The sequence below is a fragment of the Prionailurus viverrinus genome, chromosome B1, assembly GCF_022837055.1.
Source record: "Prionailurus viverrinus isolate Anna chromosome B1, UM_Priviv_1.0, whole genome shotgun sequence".
Lineage (NCBI taxonomy): Eukaryota > Metazoa > Chordata > Mammalia > Carnivora > Felidae > Prionailurus > Prionailurus viverrinus.
Window position 1 is genome coordinate 103,840,273 of NC_062564.1, and position 18,861 is coordinate 103,859,133.

The window sequence follows — 18,861 nt, forward strand, 5'->3', positions numbered from 1 at the left end:
GAGAAAACAAAGAGAAGAAGGGACTCTTGCCTTCAGGAACTTGAAGGCCTGTGTGTGTAAGAGAAATTAAAACTACAGAAGAGGACAGAGCTGGAGTTGATGGCAGGTGGTCATAGAGCAACGTGTCTCAATTTGGCAGAAGGGAGAGTGTCAGTTCTGTGGAAATGGCATCTGGATTTGCTACTACCTTATAATGGCACCTGCTCTTACTGCATGTGTCCAAGCAGAGGCTCTTTGAATGTGTGTTTGATGTGAATAGAGGAGTTTAGCATATCCTTCATGTCCCTTCCTTGGAAAAAGTTAGCATGTTTCTGGCTGTGCCATTGAAAGTATTGTTTGTCTTTAAGGTGTCTGTTAGCCACTGTGAGCCTTGGTTTCTTCAGTTTATTAATACTTGGTGATTGCAGATATCATTGGTATAATGTACTGTCCTGCATCTTATTTCATTCTATGCCCTTACAGTTTCTGTGAGGTCCCAGGGCAGAGATTATTATCCCCAAGGTCAGGAGATCGTGGCTCTGCTCCGTGACAGGGAAGGATTCACTCTAAGTGGTACAGTCAGAGTTTGGGTAACACCTCGCTTTTTGATTTCTAGTTCAGCATTTCTCCCGCTTGGGAATACTTTACTGAGGTTCCTTTCAGCTTGACATATTTAGGGCACTAATTATTTGTAATGAAAAACAGACTTAACTTTTCACATCAATCCTTTTAAGTTATTTAACTTCCTGGGCATAATATTATGAATGCTGTTCAGTTAAAGAGACAGGGGTTTGTAAAAGTCTGTGTTTTCTCTGTCTGCTTTCCCATCTGAAGATGGGAATCTACGGGTCGAGATTATTCGATAATATGGGGGAGGAGATACAAGCAGATATACTAGAATGGTGTGTGTGTGTGTGTGTGTGTGTGAGCACAAAACAAGAATTTTAAACAGAATCTTTTCGAAAATCAACAGAAAAGAAACCCACACCCTTTGCTTAGAAACTATAAATCACGTTTCCTAGTGACAATCCTTGCTGATTTCTGAAAGTATGTCTCTTTGGTTTAAATCTGACCACAGTGTGCTGTCAGAACTGATCACTTGAGCAAACTTCTGGTTATTAGACACTGAAGGCAGGGCATTTGGCCTAACTTCAGTTAAAAACAATCACAGAAAAAAAAATTGCTTGTCCTTTGGATCCAAAAATATGATGACATTGTATACTCCAAAGATATCCGTACCTTAAATCTTAGTGCTTGAAACTACGTTCTTTGAAAAACCTTGTTGAAAGACAGGCAGGGAAGTGTATTTTCTTTATAAATCCTACAGCATACTGTGACTTCTTGTTAAGGACATTACTGCTGTATTTTTTGGAACTGACTGTACTTCACTGCGTTAAATTTTACCTTATGTTAGATAAGATTCTATTGGTTATATTTTGCCATGTTCTGGAGACAAATCTGGCTGATTAGCCTTGCCCTGATGGCCTGTTATGTATTGAGTGAAAAATTCCTCAGACATTCAGAATAATTGAAAGAGAAAAATAGAGTAACATTGTAGATTTTTTTCCCTGTGAAAATTAACTATCCGAATATTAAGTAAGCCCTGCTACCCAATTTAACACAGAACATACTTATATTTAAGGAAAGAGAATTTGTATTGGTTACCTGCTGCCTACTTTTTCTGTTACCTACAAGTTAGGGTTTTCTCCTACTGAGCTGAATCCTTTTTGTAATTTCCTTTGTTCTTTACTGGGTGGGAAGACATCAGCTGTGACTTCTATTTAATACTAATCTTTCCTCTGGAAAAAGGGACAGATCTAAAGTGGCACGTTCTCTAGATCACTTCACAAGTGATGTCAGTAGCATTTAGCAGAGGCTAGAACCTGCCAAATTCCTACACAGTGATAATCTTCATTTACTATAAAGTGGCAAAGTCATAAACAACTGTATTGAAGTGTGAATGTTTTCATTTTTGCGTGAGGGTTTCTTCCCCTTCCCTACCTTCTCTAACTTTTTTTCTGTAACTGGCTTAGGAAGTCTGTGCAAATTAAACAGAGTTTGGGACTGAGATAGTTTTTACTGCAAGATGAGAACATTTACTTCACTACAGGCCCCCAGGCATGCAGAAGACTGTTCTCAGTAGGACAGTAACCCATACACTTCATTTTCATGAAAATTCAAATAAAAGATGATGGTATTTGGAAGACTAGTTTTGATGGAAAAAAATACACTTTGGCTGCAAAGGTTAGTTAGATGCTGAAACATGATACTTAAGAGGAGTATCTTCTTTATTTGTTGGACTTTAAAAATGTTCAATTTATTACCTCAGGGTTCAGTATCAAATTAAAAATAGATAAATGGAGACTTTAATAGTAGCCATCTGTCTGGAGAGTTTTTATTTGGTTTCTCTGGAGAGAAGAAAGATGGCTTAGATTATCTTTGAATGTCTCTTTTAGATATTTCATGAGGAGAATGCTGTGGTCAGGGGAGCAAGATAAAAGTCATGTGAGCAGATAATCTAACAGCTTTAGTGAAGTGTTGAAGACAGGGATAGGGGAATGAGGAAATGACCAGGCACTTGAAAGTTGGGGAAAACAGGTAGCCTGCAAAGATTGCATAGGAACGTAAAAGTCATTTGGGTAAGGGTGTCTAGAATAAAGTAAATGGAAAGTGGGTCTGTTAATGAACAAAAAAAAATGATTTCGACTATGAATATGTAAGCTACCATAATAACATCACTGCCTGTGATAGTGTTGTTATGAGAATATAAGTAATAGTGATTCAATATATAAGTTTGGATCTATTGAAAGTATCATGTTTCATCAAAATTTTAATATAAAATTAAATTGTGCTTGTCCCTTAAGCTGGAATGTAGTGTGAGAAGGTTATGGGCAACCAGAGAGTGCATATATCTAACGGACTGGAAATGAGTCAGTAATACTGAATAATTGGACGTATTTGGAGCCAAAGGGCCTGGGAAAAACACTGAAATATATGAAGAACAGACAATGCCCCTGGTAAAATGTGCTTACTATAATAAGTTACAGAGCAATCTTTGTTATGTTTCACATCTTTGGGAAAGAATTCCAAATATCAACCACATCTAATATATATTGTTCTTAATACTAGGTGACAAATGTATGACTTAGAAGGGCCATTGACTGGTTTCTGTAAGTAGTCATATCCTCTTAAACTGAGATATGTCACAGACAGAGCCATTGGTGTTTCCCTAAATAAACTTAGCTGGATTTTGTGGATTTCAACAGTAGTTGTGTTACTGGTGGGAGAGTCTGTTGTGTGAATGGAGATCTTGGTCCTTGGATTCTCCACAAGAAGATTTACATGGGGATCCCTGCCCCTCAAAAAGACAGAAGGAAAGTAGCAAACACAAAGCAGTTTATTAAAGGGAAAGTACACTCTTAAATCAAAGTGGGTGAGCAGGCAGATTCCCCTGAGGTAGAATGGCCCCTAGGTTGTTTTGGGATTGGATATTATTGGGTCTCTGTGGGCTGGGAGGAGCTGTGAGGTACAGTGGCATGGTGTCTAATGGAGGCTGCTTCTTTTCATTTGGGAGACGCCCCCTACAGGTTGGGAGGAGGAGTTTGAACCTACAAGATTTGTATATGAACCCACAAAGCAGCCTTTCTCCATGGGGGTGGGGAGGCTGTACCTGCAATGCAAAGGCATTATAATGAGTCTAGGGGTTACCCAGCGGCGGAGGTGAAGAGAAGAACTTATGCTCTGCACCTGTGGCTCTTGATTTGCCAGTCCCAAGGTCTTGGAAGCCACAAGGTGAGACTGTTGTGCCTCCGGGCATTTAACATGTTGCTTATTTTTCACCATCCTTGCCTCCAGCTCAGGTCTGTACCATTCCCCTTCTTGGATTTGGGACTCTGCCTCTGGGTGTTCCTTCCACTGCTCCTGTCCAGCTTCTACCTAACAGATGTAGGTTTTTAATTTTGGTCTTGAGAAAAATATTTTTTTCAAGCATCTAATGGCATTGCCACTTGTTCTGCTTAATTTAGCTGTTTGTCAATATAGTTTTGTTACTGTAGCTAGGGAGGAACCTGGAAAGGAGAATTTATACCCAAGTATTTAAAATTATTTGCCCTGTTTAAAGAAAGGTGGGTTGATGTCCTCTTTGAGGAGAGGTGTAGAAGGTCCTTTCTATCTATCCTAGCAGTGTTTCTGGACATTTCTGATGTTACCTGTTGGGCAGTGAGGGTTCTGGGTTGAGGGTAGGAACGTAGTACAGTTTTTAAGTGCCTGCCAAAAGAGATCTTCTCAGCATGAGTTTATTTAGTGGGAAGTTACAGATTCCCATAGCTTCACACCTAAACATGAGATATAAATAGTAGGTGTTTATACTCCTAACTTCTTCTTTTAGCCAATTATAATATTGAAAATTAAATTCCTCCTTCTCAGTGAGGTCTGGCATTTCATTAGCAAGATTTTTAAATGATTATTGAGAATCCTTGGGCATTTAAGAAAACAGGAATTATTTGAGAAGCATGGCAGTGAATGTATATGATAGTAGAAACAGGTAAACTGTATTTTTTCTGGACGATATTTGCTGAAATCTTGAAATATTGTTTTTTTCAGTGCATGTAGCAGATATTTATATATGATAGTTTTTATGGGTAACTTGACCTCTATAGATGGCTTCCTGGTCGCATGTTAGTATATGATTGGGCCAGTGCAGTCTGTCTGATCTCAGTACCCATTATTTTCTCAGTTGCTCCTTCTGTTCTAGTCCCATGGCCTTTTTGCTGTTCTTTGAACAAACCTAATTTGTCTTTAACCCAGGGCCTTTCTATTTGCCTTTTATTTGCTGTTCCTTCTGTCTGGGAGCACTCTTTGGTTCTTCACTGGCTCATGCCTTCCTTCTTCTTCCTATTTTTTTTTTAAGTTTATTTTGAGAGAGAGAGAGTGAGAGAGAGCAAGTGAGCATGTGCACATGTGCGTGAGCTGGGGAAGGGCAGAGAGAGAGAGAATCCCAAGTGAGCTCTGTGCTGTCAGTGCAGAACATGACACGGGGCTTGAACCATGAGCTCATGACCTAAGCCAAAATCAAGAGTCAGATGCTTAACCGACTGAGCCACCCAGGTGCCCCTGGCGCCTTCCTTCCTTAGAGCTCTTTTCAGATCACCTTGTCAGAGAGGCTATGCCTGACCATGTCATCTGAGACTGTTCATCTCCCCTCACTCTGCTTCCTGCTACTCTTCTTTAGTTGTACTCATAGGACTTATCTTTACCTGAGGTTATATTCTATACTTGTTTGTTCTGAAGTGCTGCGATGCCAGGCCTCATCTATCCTGTTCACTAAAAGATTCCCAGTGCCTTAAGCTGTACCAGGCACATGGTAAGAACTCAATAAATTATGTTGAGTGAATGCATGATTGTCCAAATATACCATGAAAATACATATCTTATTAGGCTGGTTGTGCTTTATTTTATTAAATAAGATTTTGGAAATGTAGAATATGTTTATCCCCACCCCAAGTCTGCAAAGGTAAATTTGCATTCTTACATTTGTGTTACTTGGTATTAGGGATCTGAAGTGCTAATCACTCATTCCTTCTTTCTTCTCCCCTGGATTCCAATTGAATATAGACACACAGTGAGTTGGATAGAGATTGATATATGTATTATTAAACTGAGCAGTGCCTGATAATCTACAATGCGGGGGCTTGGAGAAGCTTGGTTTAAAGCAACTTGGGTTCAAGAATGTCCAATAGATTACACACTTCTTTGGCAGTTACCTTCCTCCCTCCAACTGAGTGTTGAGTGGTTCTGACCAGAAGGGCTTATGGCATGAAACACAAAGCAGAGGGCCCACTGTCCTCAGCAAGCCATCAGCAGTCTATGAAAAGACAAAATGGGGCACTTGGGTGGCTCAGTTGGTTAAGCGTCCAATTCTTGATTTTGACTTGGGCATGATCCCAGGGCCATGGGATTGAGACCCGCGTTGGGCTCTGTACTGAATGTGGAGCCTGCTTAAGATTCTCTCTCTTTCTCCCTCTGGCCTTCTCCCCCACTCATGCACTCTCTTTCTCTCAAAAATAATTTTTTAAAAAAAGACAGAATGGAACTTGTTTTATTCACCTACTAGTTAAAAATGTGAAAATGTGGCTCAATGGATGTTAGATTCTACTGGTTACATTAGCAAGTCCTCCTCATATGGAAATGATTCAGTAAACAGGTGGAGAGACAAATTGAAAGGATTGCTCCAGCTCCACCCCCTCAACTGGGAACCAAGCAGTATCACCCTCTTCAGTGGAAAAAAGGGGACGGGTTGCAATTATGGTTATCCCCTGAGTAATTGCAGTTGCAACACATATATTGAAATATACCTACAAACAAATAATTTTAACCAGAAAAGAGCTATCAACACAGGATGTTTCTGAGAGTTGCTTGCAGTTGTGAGTCATCTAGACATCTGCCAGATAAAATATTAGGCTCTATTTGTATGTGTGTTTAAAGGAAAGAATGGATGTTAATCCAGCATCTATTCAACACCTGTCAATAAGAAAGGTATATACTTATGAAATAATATCATATCCTACCCTTGATATGTTTAGTATGACTAATACTGACTTCAAGTGCAAACTCAGGAGCTTTTTATATTTCAGGTTCGTGGGAGTAAGGGAGAAGTTCTATACATTTTGGATGCTACCAATCCACGACACTCCAACTGGCTTCGCTTTGTTCATGAGGCACCATCTCAGGAGCAGAAGAACTTGGCTGCCATTCAAGTGAGCTTATTTGCTTCTTATTTGTACTAAGTATGCTCTGTGAGGGGAATGAACTCATTTCTAACTGCACTCCCTGTTTTAGATTTATTTCCCAATGACTTGCTTCAAATAACAGTAACTATCTCATAAAGCAGAGAAATCTCATCTAGTCAGCATATGCAGGAAAGGGCAAGTCTAGTTGTAAATTGACACCAGATCACTCACTTTATGGGAATTCTTGAGGGAACGAATTACATGGTCTGATATTGTCCTTGGCAGATCTTGTTTTCAAGTACTTTTAATTCATTCAGTGGATATTGATAGTTTCCTTAGTTTGTTGGTTGTTTGGCTCATAGTAGGATATTCTGTGTTATTGTTTGGGAAAAGCTTCATGGAGAAAATTTACTTGGGTATATCCCCATGACTGGACTTTGAGTTTCTTGAGTGAGGATAGTGTATTACTCAGAATTTTCCAGAGAAATAGAACCAATAGGGTCTATGTGTATATGTGTGTGTGTGTGTGTGTGTGTGTGTGTGTGTACACACACACACACACACACACACACACACATATATATATATATATATATATATACATTAGAGAGAGACGGTGGGGGGTAGAGAGACAGAGACAGAGACACAGAGAGAGATTTATTATAAGGTATTGTCTCGTATGATTATGGAGGCTGGCAAATCCAAAATCTGCAGAGCTCAAAATCCCACTTGAGTCTAGAGGCCATAGAACAAGGAAGCTGCTATAGAATTTGAATTTGAGAACCATCAGGCTGCCATAGAATCAAGAAGAACCAGTGTCCCACTTCACATGCCGTTAGGCTGGAAGAGCAGATATTACAGTGTGAAGGTCATAAAGCAGGAGAATTCTCTTATTTGGGGGAGGATCACCTTGTAGTTCAATTCAGGCCTTCAACTGATTGGATCAGGCTTACCCACCTGTGGAGGGCAATTTGCTTCACTCAAGTCCATTTATTTAAATGTTAATTTCATGCCAAAACATCCTCACAGAAACACCCTGAATGATGTTTAAACAACTATTTGGGAATCCTGTGGCTCAGTTAACAAAATTAACCATCCCACGTGGGAACCGTATTTTATTGATTCTGTCTGTATCCCTGTATCCTAGTATAGTGCTGCATGTAATGTTAGGCTCTGATACAAACTATGAGTTGAACTTAGGTGATTCCACAGTAGAAACTCAGCCAAGAAGAGAAAAAGTTAAGGCAATAAGTTCTTAGAGGAGTTCTCTAATTAAAACTCACTGATTGGATGATTAACAGAACAAAAAAACATTACATTCTATTGGGGAATTGACTCATTTCATGGGAAAACCCAGCTCATGGATCCTAAACTACAGAAGAAGCAGCAAAACAATAGTTAGCAGAAGTAAGAGAAGGGAAAATAATAAGGGAACTAGTATTTCTTTAAGTATTTACCATGTGTGCTGTTCTAGAAGCTTCATATACATCGTGTATTTATTCATAAGAACTGTGAAAATTTAATAATTTGCTGAGGGTTATCTAATTTCACTCAATTCTGAGTGTAATACCATTGGTCACAAGAGGGAAAATACATAGAATTAGGTTTTAAAGTAACCAGAAAGATAGTCATCTAGACTGTTCCACTTCCTGGTATTTTTAGCTAACCAAATCTCTTCAGTACACATAAGTATTAGATATAACCAATGTGATTACTGTCTTTTTTTTTTTTTTTTTTTGTATGGATCAATGAGAGATGCCTCTTACCGACAGGCTAGGGTGGGATGAAAAATAAGATCCTCCAGCAGTTAGAGATATTCAAGCCACTTTTTAGATTATTCATGACATACTTTTGATCCAACAACAGATTTAAACTGATCTCTTTAGATGTGTAGACATTAAGTTATTTCAAGTATTTTGTTTTATTTTTTGTGGTTTCTGGAGGCAGTCATCTCATAGCAGCTTTGGTTACCTCACAGTTTTCATTTCCAGACTCAGTTTAAGTGCTTCCTTGTGAATGTTACCAATATCAAAAAGCCCATGAAATTTACTTTAGGCAAAACCATTGTTTTGTTTTCTTTATTATTGTGTTTTAGATAGTATTATTGTATTTATTTATTTATCTATCTATTTATTTTAAGTTTATTTCTTTATTTTGAGAGAGAGTGGGGGAGGGGCAGAGAGAGAGGGAGAGAGAGAATCCCAAGCAGGCTCCACACTGTCAGCACGGTGCCTGACATGGGGGCTCAATGTCACAAACCATGGGATAGGGCCTGAACCAAAATCAAGAGTCAGATGCTTAACCAAAAGAGCCACCCAGGTGCCCCGAGGAGGTTATTCTATTTAAAATAGATTCTTTCCTCCTTATGCTTAAATAATGATTTTAACCTTTGCTCAGATGACACCTTTTGTTTGAGAATTTCTTCTTATTGGCTGTTATTTCTGTAGCATCAGTAGCTCTCTCCATTTGCCTGAATTTCCAGGGTGTGCTCAGTTTTGAGTTTTGTCTCAGACTCCTTCAGATAATCCTTGTTTAAGTATTTCCTCTAACTGTACATTTTGCTTGTAATGACCCCTTTAGGTAATGGAGTACTATGTCAGTATTTGCTCTCTATGCCCTATTTATTTATTTCATTACATGGTGGCCACCTGCATATCTGTCTTTCTTAGTAACCGTGGTTGCTTAGACTTACAAAATTTTCATGTTCATTCTGTACATTCATTGTAGAGTTTTTCTCTATATTAACCATCTTTCTTTACTTGAAAGAAAATAGGAATCCACAAAACATTATTGTTGCAACTTTGATACTCTAAGAAATTATTATTTGGTTGAAGAGGAGGTGAAGTGGGGGTGGGATTAGAATAGGATTCATAAACTAACTAGAGGCTCTGTGAAGTTTCATACTTGAATTTAATTAGAATCTGTTCAGAGGCCACTGTGAGTATCTTTGGGTGCACAAGTGATGACAGTGCCTTTAATTCCTTTTAATGTTGTTTTGGCCTTTACTTAGATGGGGGTTTAGTGCACTGTTACCATGTTTCTTGCCATGGAGCACAGTATGGATCTTTGTTAGCTCCCTTGATGGAACCTCTTTTCACTTGAACAGTAGCTGGAGTAGCAGATTGTTCAGGGTTCAAAATCACATCTGAGCTGGGGGCAGAGGACATAATGCTTGGGTCACAAGGCTGACAGTGATGTCAGCCTTCTAATTCGTTGGGATAATCTCCTGAGGGTTGCATTCCAGAAACATTGAGTTGGTAGGAGAAGATCATAATGTTTCCTGCATAACATTATGAATCACTTACATTCCAAATTGTATCTGAAATTTGGGGTATTCAGGAAATTTTTTATTTGAGCTGTATGTCCCAGGAGTGGAGTAAATGAGAAACATTTGTGGCTATGTGGCTTGCTTGGTGGAAAACGTCAATACTTGGTCCAATTTTTTTGGACTAGGGATTAAGAATTTGAGGTCTGTTTTGGCAGTGGATTGAAACTCCTTTTTGGAGACTTAGTTTACTTGTAGTTTTGCAATTTATTTGATTTTGGAAAATTTGCTTTGGAAATGATTTAAATATATGAATTATTGAAGGATCTCTTCAGCAAAAAATTCTTCCCACATGCACACATTTTAGAATAATTAGTTGAACTGTATGTCCAGACTTATGAAAAATATTTCCAACTGAACCAGACAATTCAAAGTGTGAAAGATGTGGCTTAAAATGAACCAAAAGAATTCTTAGGCTCCATAAAAAAAATGGGTGATTCTTATTAAGTATTAATTTTGTTACACCAAAGGAAAAAATGTAATATTTGAAAAAAAGATTTGACCTACTCAGTGTTTTGCAGGCTTTAAACATTTTCTGATCTTTTCATAGAAAACTATTTAAGTACAGGATTATGCATTTAAAGTTGAGACTTTGAATTCTTGGGACATTTCAGAGAGAGTGCTACATCTCATGTTCTTAAGGACATATTTCCAGGCATCGCTTCCCTGGGACTTTTTGCAATATATTATAAACATAAATGAAAAGGTGTCTTGGTGTTATAAGAAAAAGGAGCATATGGAAAAACATTTGGGTTTTGATATACCTCATAAGGGATGTCACATTGTGGAGATGGTCTAAATAAGTTGAGAGAGCACTAGATATTGAGCCAAACTTGTGACGTCAACACAGGTTGGTCCCAATTCTGATGTCAGTTTAGTTGTCCCATTACCAGGAGAGCTATACTATTACATGTTCTTTTCTGTCCTTCCTCTGCCTTGTTTGAGGATGGACAGACACTCTTACTTTATCCTGGAGTCTTCTGGTGACACATGATATTTCAAAATGGCAGAGCTGGGGATCAAATGTAGATTTCCTAAGAGTGAAGCAACTAGAATATTTTTAAAGCATGGATAAGACTTTATCCATTGTCATCCAGACACTTATCAAATAGTGTTGATGTAGCATTCGTATAGCAGGTACCATTATAGCAACCAAGCAACCAAAAAAAAAAAAATATCAAAAAGATTTTTCATTTCTACACCAAATTAGTTTTCTCTAATTTAGTTTCTTCTCTATTTCTGTTTCTTCTTATCAGATTTATATAAGTGGCATTTTTATAATATTTTCCAGAATCTGTTACAGAATATTAAGGTACAACTGTCTAATGATTTTCTTCAGTAATACCATAAAAATATTAGTTAAATAATATGCAAATCTTTTAAGGGATTATCTTACAGCAAAGTACATATTTGCCTTTCATGAGGTAAAAGTTTAAATAAAGTACAATTACAAGTACAATTAAAAGCAGTTGGTCCTCTGAAGTTTTAAATTCTAGCTCTGCTGTGGCCACATATTCCTGTAGGGAGCAGAGGAATTGTTATATTGTTTGTCAATTTATTATTCTAAGTCAGAGTATAATTTATTGACAAGTCAAATGAGTATTTATAGAAATATCCTTAAGTGATGCATAGCGATAACCTTGAAATATATGTTAATCCTTAGTAATGATGATGAAGATGGCAGCTAACACTTACTGAACACTTACTATGTGCCAGTAAGTGCTTCTGTGTATTATAACCCTGATCCTTACCCTGACCCTATGAGGAAGGTGCTATAATTGTCACCAACCTTTGTAAGCTGAGGATGCTGACACACAGACTAAGTAACTTGCCTGAGACCACACAGCCAAGAAATACTGGCTAGGAATTGAACCCAGGTGACCTGTCTTCTCTTCCCACCCTCTGAACCTCTGTGCTGTAAAACCTTAGAGTTGAGATAATTTATAAAGGAGTAAATTCAGATTTTGAGAACGTTCCATGTTTCTGAACTTGCTACCTAGATATTTTGAAACTGCTGAACATTTGCAAAATTGTTTGTTTATTTATATAAAGTTTTTATTTAAATTCTAGTTCCATTTATGGTAAAAATGGTTTCAGGTATAGAATTTAGTGATTAGTCACTTACATATAACACCCAGTGCTCATCACAACCAGTGCCGTCCCCAATACCCATCACTTATTTAGCCCATCCCCCCACCTAACACCTTGCAGCAGCCCTGTTTATTTTGTATAGCTAAGAGTCTCTTATGGTTTGCTTTTCTTTTTTTCTCCCTTCCCTATGTTCAGTTTAAAAATATAGATATTTTAAAGTTATTTACATCATATATTCCTTTATCTTTTTTAAGTTCTCAAGCTATCCTGAATTCAAGCATTGCACCTTCTTTTCCTTTACATAAAGGTCATGCTTAGGTAATATCTGTCCTTGCCTCTTCTCTCCTTTGGTTCCTTTCTCCCCAGCTGCTAGCTAATGTGTTAAAAGTGTGTTACAGTTAACATTTAAATCTCTTGATATTAATAATAGTAAAATTCTAGGATCTGAGCATGGCAGGTTGAGTATAGGGGAAAATTTTGAGTAGGTGGGACTTTCTGGGCTTTTGAAGCAAGACACCATACAGGTAATTTCTTCTACTATCTCCATTGAAGACTACTCCCGCTTGCCAGTGTCCATGTCTCATCCAGCAACAAAACAGACCGTTGTGGCACCTTTGACTATGAGGATTCTGTGAATCACTTTTATTAGAGAATTTCTTTTGAATAATTTTTCAGAATGATTTTCATCTAGCTTGTCTTATCTGTATCTGTTTGTGATTGCATTAGTTATCTATTGTTATGTAACAAATTTGCCTCAGATTTAACAGTTTGAAACAACGAACATTCATTACTTCATACATGTTCTGAGGATCAGGAATTTAGGAGCAACTTAACTTGGGTGGTCCTGGAGTTGTAGCTCAAGGACTGCCATGAAGTTGTGATCAAGCATTAATTATCTGGGGCTGTTTGAAATCTCCAAAGACTGGATTAGGGGTGGGGATTCTACTTCCAGGATCACTCACATGGCTTCTTTACCATGTAAACATTCCCGGGGGTTCCTTATGACATGGCAGTTTGTTTCTCTGAGAGTGATGCGAGAATGAGAGAGAGAGAGAGAGAGAGAGAGAGAGAAGGAGAGAGGTGGGGGGGAGGGGGAGAGACAAGCAATCTTTTATAACCAAGGTTTGGGAATGACATACTGTACCATTATTGCTGTGGAATGCTACTGGTCACATAGACACAGACCAACCCTGGTATAGTGCAGGAGGGGACTACACAAGGGTAGTGAATTCCAGGAGGTGGGGCATCATTGGGGGCCATCTTTAAGGCTGGCTCTGGCAATGGTCAATGAGGAAGATTTGCTTTAGAGCACAACAGGGAAAGGTTAAAGTTAGTGGACAAAACAAGGACTTGATACAGACTCAGAGGAATGCAGAACCAGCCCGGTTTGGATATTATTAAGAAAGGCAATTTAAGCAGTAGATTCCTGGCTCTGACCCTTGCTGGCTGAGCAGTTCACTTAATGCATTCATTCACCTGATAGCTCTCGAGCATCTGCTGTGTGCCAGGGCCTGTCCGGAACGCTGGAGATATTGTAGTTAAAAAGATGAGCTAGTTACTGTCTCCATAGTGGTCAAAATAATCTTTGAACTCTTCCATTTTGTGAATTAATGATAACAATACCACCTCATTGGATTTTGTGAAGATTAAATTAAACAAGGGTAACATATGCCAAACACCTGGCCCCTATGTGTGCCAGTATAAGTTAACAACTATTTTCACGATCACAGCTTTGCCAGGTTTATAGTTTTTGTTTTTATCGTTTTGTTTCTATAGAAAACAGAGCAAAATCTACTTCATTTCTTCTAACATCTTCTCGAGGTAGCAAGTATAAATTCCAAGCATGTAGAAGACTCTTTAGTAAAGTATTCACCACTCAGGGAACAACCTGCCATGTGGAATGACTAAATCCTAGCGGGCCTGCTCTCAACTATGCAGCGGCAGCCTGGTTGCCTGCTCCTGAGTGTCCTGGTTGCTGGATGCACAGGGAAGCATGCGTCTGCCCAGGCCACTTGAGTACTGCTTGCTGTGACTCTGTATTGGCTGTAGCTGTGTGGCTTGTCTTCCCTTTGGAAAGATAACTAGGACTTTGTAAATGTGAGAAATGTCCTGTGGGGAAGGTGTCCTGTTGTACTGTGCAGAGACCTTTATCAGATACAGTGATTTGGACAACCTTTAGAGATAGGTTTAAGATCATTTTGGTTGTGCTAAGACACTTTTCAGCTTTTTAAAAGAAGCAGGTTTTGTGCAGGCTGATTGTCTCTTAGCACATCGACATTCTGCCTGCTTTCAGGTATCTTTCAGAATGGGGAATGCTGGATGTTCGTAGGTATTGTCTCTAGAAATCATTTAAAAGGCTCCTGTGCTTTCGTAATTTGTAACCCAGCAAGGTCCACCTCTGTGGCATTAACCAAAGGGAAGCTAGAGGGCCAAAGAATGCTTATTTCCTAATTGATTTGGGGCCTTTGTTAATAGGATTGGTGATAGTGTAACTATGAAGTAGAACTTAAAATAGGAATTCTGTGAAATTATTCTTCTGGGAGGAAAAGTGTTGAGTCTTATATTTAAAACTTAATTTAAATTTATTATTAATTTAAAAGTAAATTCTATTTAATTTAATTTAATCTAGAATTTTTAAAATTTAAAAGCAAATTATTTAATTTAAAATTTTCCCAATACCTCCAGAATAGAAATCCAAACTGCCTAATATGTCCGTGGGCTCACTTGGAGAAATCATTTACTTACACATGTGTTTCTGTCACTGGACTGAGATTGTCAAGAACAGTCTGTATTGGTTATGTTTGTTTTCCCGCTGCCCACGTGGCCTGGATGTATCTAGTCGGGGCTCAGCGAGCGCTCAGTGATCTGGCCTCACTGCTCCTTCCACTGCTCTTTCTTTCCTGATGTATACCTAGTTGGTTGTGCCTTGTCAGTTTGGAAGAAAGCTTATGTCTGTTTCCTTTGAGATAACAGAAAGCAAATGCTTCCACTTGAACTCTGGTCTGCTGTTTATGTGTATGTGAGTATTTGGTCTGGCAAGGTGTTACATTTTTACTCTGTGAGTGCTCAGTATGTACTGGTATGTGTGCATACATTTCAGTCTACTGTGTGAGTATTTTATCTCTTAGATGACTGTGTGGCCAACAGCACCTTGTTGTTAAGTCAGAGATTTTTATTTTTTTTTTATTTTTTATTTATTTTTTTTTTACAGATATTACTACAGATAGTCTTAAGTTTAGATACTCCGTTGATTAACAACCCAGCAAGCAGTCCACTCTGGACTAACTCAGAAACCTAGGCTATGGAATAGGGAAGTGACAGAGGTTCGTGGGAAAGATGATATTTGCTGCGAGCTGGTTCTTTGAAATTATACTTAACAAATGTAATAATCAAAGATTATGATTTGAAAATTCATCAGCCCTGTATTAAATACACTGGAACTGTGCTTTATAATTACAAGGTTTAAGAAGAGATGTGGTAGAAACTAAAAAGAAGAAAATTTAAAATATTGTAGTTGCTAAAAAATATAATGTAAAGAAGAGGCATTTGTGTTAGATACAGCGAAGCAAATAACATGAATACCCCATATCAGAGGAGGAAATTAAGATTATGTATATATAATTATATATATTATATATTCTTATATGTATATTATTATATATTATTATATTATATTATATATTATATTTTTATATATACATATATATTTAAGTGTTAAATCTAAAATATAGGCAACAAAAATATACTACTTGTTTTCAAGCAAGATTTTTTTGGGTATAAACATAAAGAGTAAAATGGCTTTATTTTTGTTTTTTTAAAATTGGAGATACATTTTATGATGAGTTTTGGATTATTTTTTAATGATTGATATTAAATACAGTAGTCAGTAAACTGCAGAGTGAAGTTAATTTAATGCATATAACACAAAACACTAGAATTAGCCACATTTAGTTCTTTATGAAGGGAAGTTGGGTTTTCTAGGGAAATTTTTATTTAAAGACATGTGCTCCATTCAGTGCATGCGTGGATTCTCATAAAAGGTTCAGCTACTACTTAGCAATACAAAGTAAAATGTGAAGTTCTACATTATATCACTGAATTAATAAAATATTCAAAAGAAAGTATAAAATTTATGTTATAATTTATATATCTTTCAATTAATGTAACCTGCAATAAAGTTATACTGTATCCAGGTAAGTATATTAAATTCTGAGAATTTGAGAAAACTGGCTCACAAAACCTTAGGAAAAATGTTTCTTAGAATCTAATCTATCATCCTTAATTGTGTCTTAGTCCTCTTTGAAAATCTCACATGATTCAAAAAAGACATCTTGGGGAAAGGAAAAAGGAAGATTAGTTACTGAGTTGTAGGCTACTGTTTGTGCTGCTTTTTTGCATCAAGAAGGTAGGTACAGAGTTGAATGGGAGGGGAATTCTAAGATTTGAATTGTGACCTTCCCTTTTACTTGGAGTTTGTTTAGCAAGAATCTGGAAAGTAATTAAGTATATCATTATCATGGCTGACTTATGTCAAAACTATACACACTTTTTGTTATGCTTAATTAAATGCATAATCAGTTGAATAATGCATCTATTATTTCTTAAGTTGGGATTTAATATACATTTTATTTAATTCACCTCAGTGGGCAGAGATTAAAGCAATATTTCCTGGTTTCTTTTCTTGTGGTTAACTAAGTCCTTTGAGATATTGCTGTGCACACTTACTGGTTGTTTACATATCTGTCTATGCTATTAGTCTTTTTTTTCCTCTCTTTCGTTCGTTCATTCGTTCTATTAGTTTTCCATACAGGGAAAAAGAACAAGAAGGGGCATGGTCATTCTTGCCAAGAGTGAACCTGACTGTTCTTCTGGCAATAGCATGTAAAGCCAGCTAGGCTTTTGAGAGCTTTCCTTCTGTGACTTAATTCAATCCGCCCATTTCTAGACTTTGGAGCGTAGTGTGCTTGTAAGTAGCTTTTCTTCCCTTTTCTCATTTTTTAAAATCAGTTTTAAATGCATATTATTGGGCATTTATATGCTTTTATTAAACTTCTGTAAATATATTCTGCTTTATTTTTTTAATGTTTATTTATTTTGAGAGAGAGAGAGAGAAAGAGAGAGAGAGAGAGACAGAGAGCCTGAGCATACAAGATGGGGAGGGGCAAAGAGAGGGAGACAGAGAATCCCAAGCAGGCTTCATACTGTCAGCACAGAGCCCAATACAGGGCTTGATCCCATGAACCATGAGATTATAACCTGAGCTGAAGGCAAGAGTCGGATACTTAACCAATTGAGCCACCCAGGTGATCTGATATTCTGCTGTATTTCAATTCATGGTAAGATCGATGCCACATTGTATAGAAAAGTGATATATGATAATCCCTTGAAATACTTTGCACCTTGCTATTCAATAACACATACGATTTTTAACTCTGTTGAGATCATCTAAAACCCGTAGGAAACCCTATCATAATTTTAACCCTAGAAAATCAGTCACTAAAACTAAAAACAAAACAAGACAAATGAAAACTGATTATCCATAGTTATGAAATGAGATTTCAAATTGTGCCACTTTGGGCCATTTTAAAAATTTGTCACATTTTTGTATCAACATTATCTTACTTAATTTTAACAGTCCGCCTCCCCCAAATGGTAGTATTATCCCATTTTGCAGATGAAAAAGCTGAGCCCGAGTTTATAGAGCCTTGGAATAGTGGAGCAGAGCTTCCCATCCCATATCCATATTCTCCCAATCAGAGGGATGATGAGCACCGGAGTCAATTTTTATCTAGAAGAAACAGAGGAATACATGTACATTTAGGAGCAATTCTGAATATATGCTTCAAATACATTTTTTTGGTCACCATGCTGTATAGGATATTTTCAGGACCTATTTATTTTATAACTGAAAGTTGGTACCTGTTGACTAATTTCACCCATATTACCAATAAATGCATTTTTAGTAAATGAATTGGGGTGATAGTTACAACTGACCTATTGCCAAAGCTAGTGAAATATGTAACTGAGACAGGAGAAATCACAGATAGAGGTTACTGGGGATTGAGGACACTCTATTTAGAGGTTCAGTGGTTAAGAGAATATAACTAGCCTGTTTTAATGTTTGGAAATACATGAAAATTAAAAGATATTCTAAGAATATATATTCACCACTTATTTTGGTGAATGTTAACAAAGGTGATATGTATAAAACTTGCACATCCATCAGCTCTGACAGCAAACGTGCACACCTACTTACAAGCCCACTCATTCTCTTTCCTTTCTCCCAGCATAGAGAAGTGTCCCCTCCTCTCTCCTGAGAACAAGTCTTCCACCTGTGTACCTCCTTCTGATGAACACTTCTGACATAGAGTATCCCTTCTCTTCTCTCACACTCAACAGGGTTCTTGTCCTTGATTTTAAACATTCACACTTCTCTTTTCAAAATCGTTTCCTCTTGTTTCTACATCCCCTTGCAGCGGGGATCCTCTCTCCTTACTTGAATTGTCTCTATGCTGGGTCTCCGGTTTTCTCACCTCCGGCACACTCCTCAACCCACACTGACCTGGCATCTGGTGGTTCTCTTTCAGGCTACCAGTGCTCTCTGCATCACTAAAGCACTCCAGGCTTTTTGGACCTCCTTCTGCTAGATCTGTTCAGCAGCATTAGGTGTTGTTGACAAATACCTTCGTCTTGAAGTGCTCTCTTCCTTTGTCTTCTCTGAGACCACCTCCTAGTCAC

The 18,861-nt window shown here is 37.6% G+C and overlaps 1 protein-coding gene across 4 annotated transcripts in view; it reads left to right on the forward strand.

The window, feature by feature from the left end:
- The window catches only part of PRDM5 (PR/SET domain 5), a 206,063-nt gene that overhangs the window by 64,370 nt on the left and 122,832 nt on the right, over positions 1-18,861 (forward strand). For all 4 annotated transcript variants that reach the window (XM_047857411.1, XM_047857412.1, XM_047857414.1 and 1 more), the window contains exon 3: positions 6,612-6,734. In XM_047857411.1, coding sequence (XP_047713367.1) covers positions 6,612-6,734 — 123 coding nt within the window. The remainder of the gene's footprint in view (positions 1-6,611; positions 6,735-18,861) is intronic.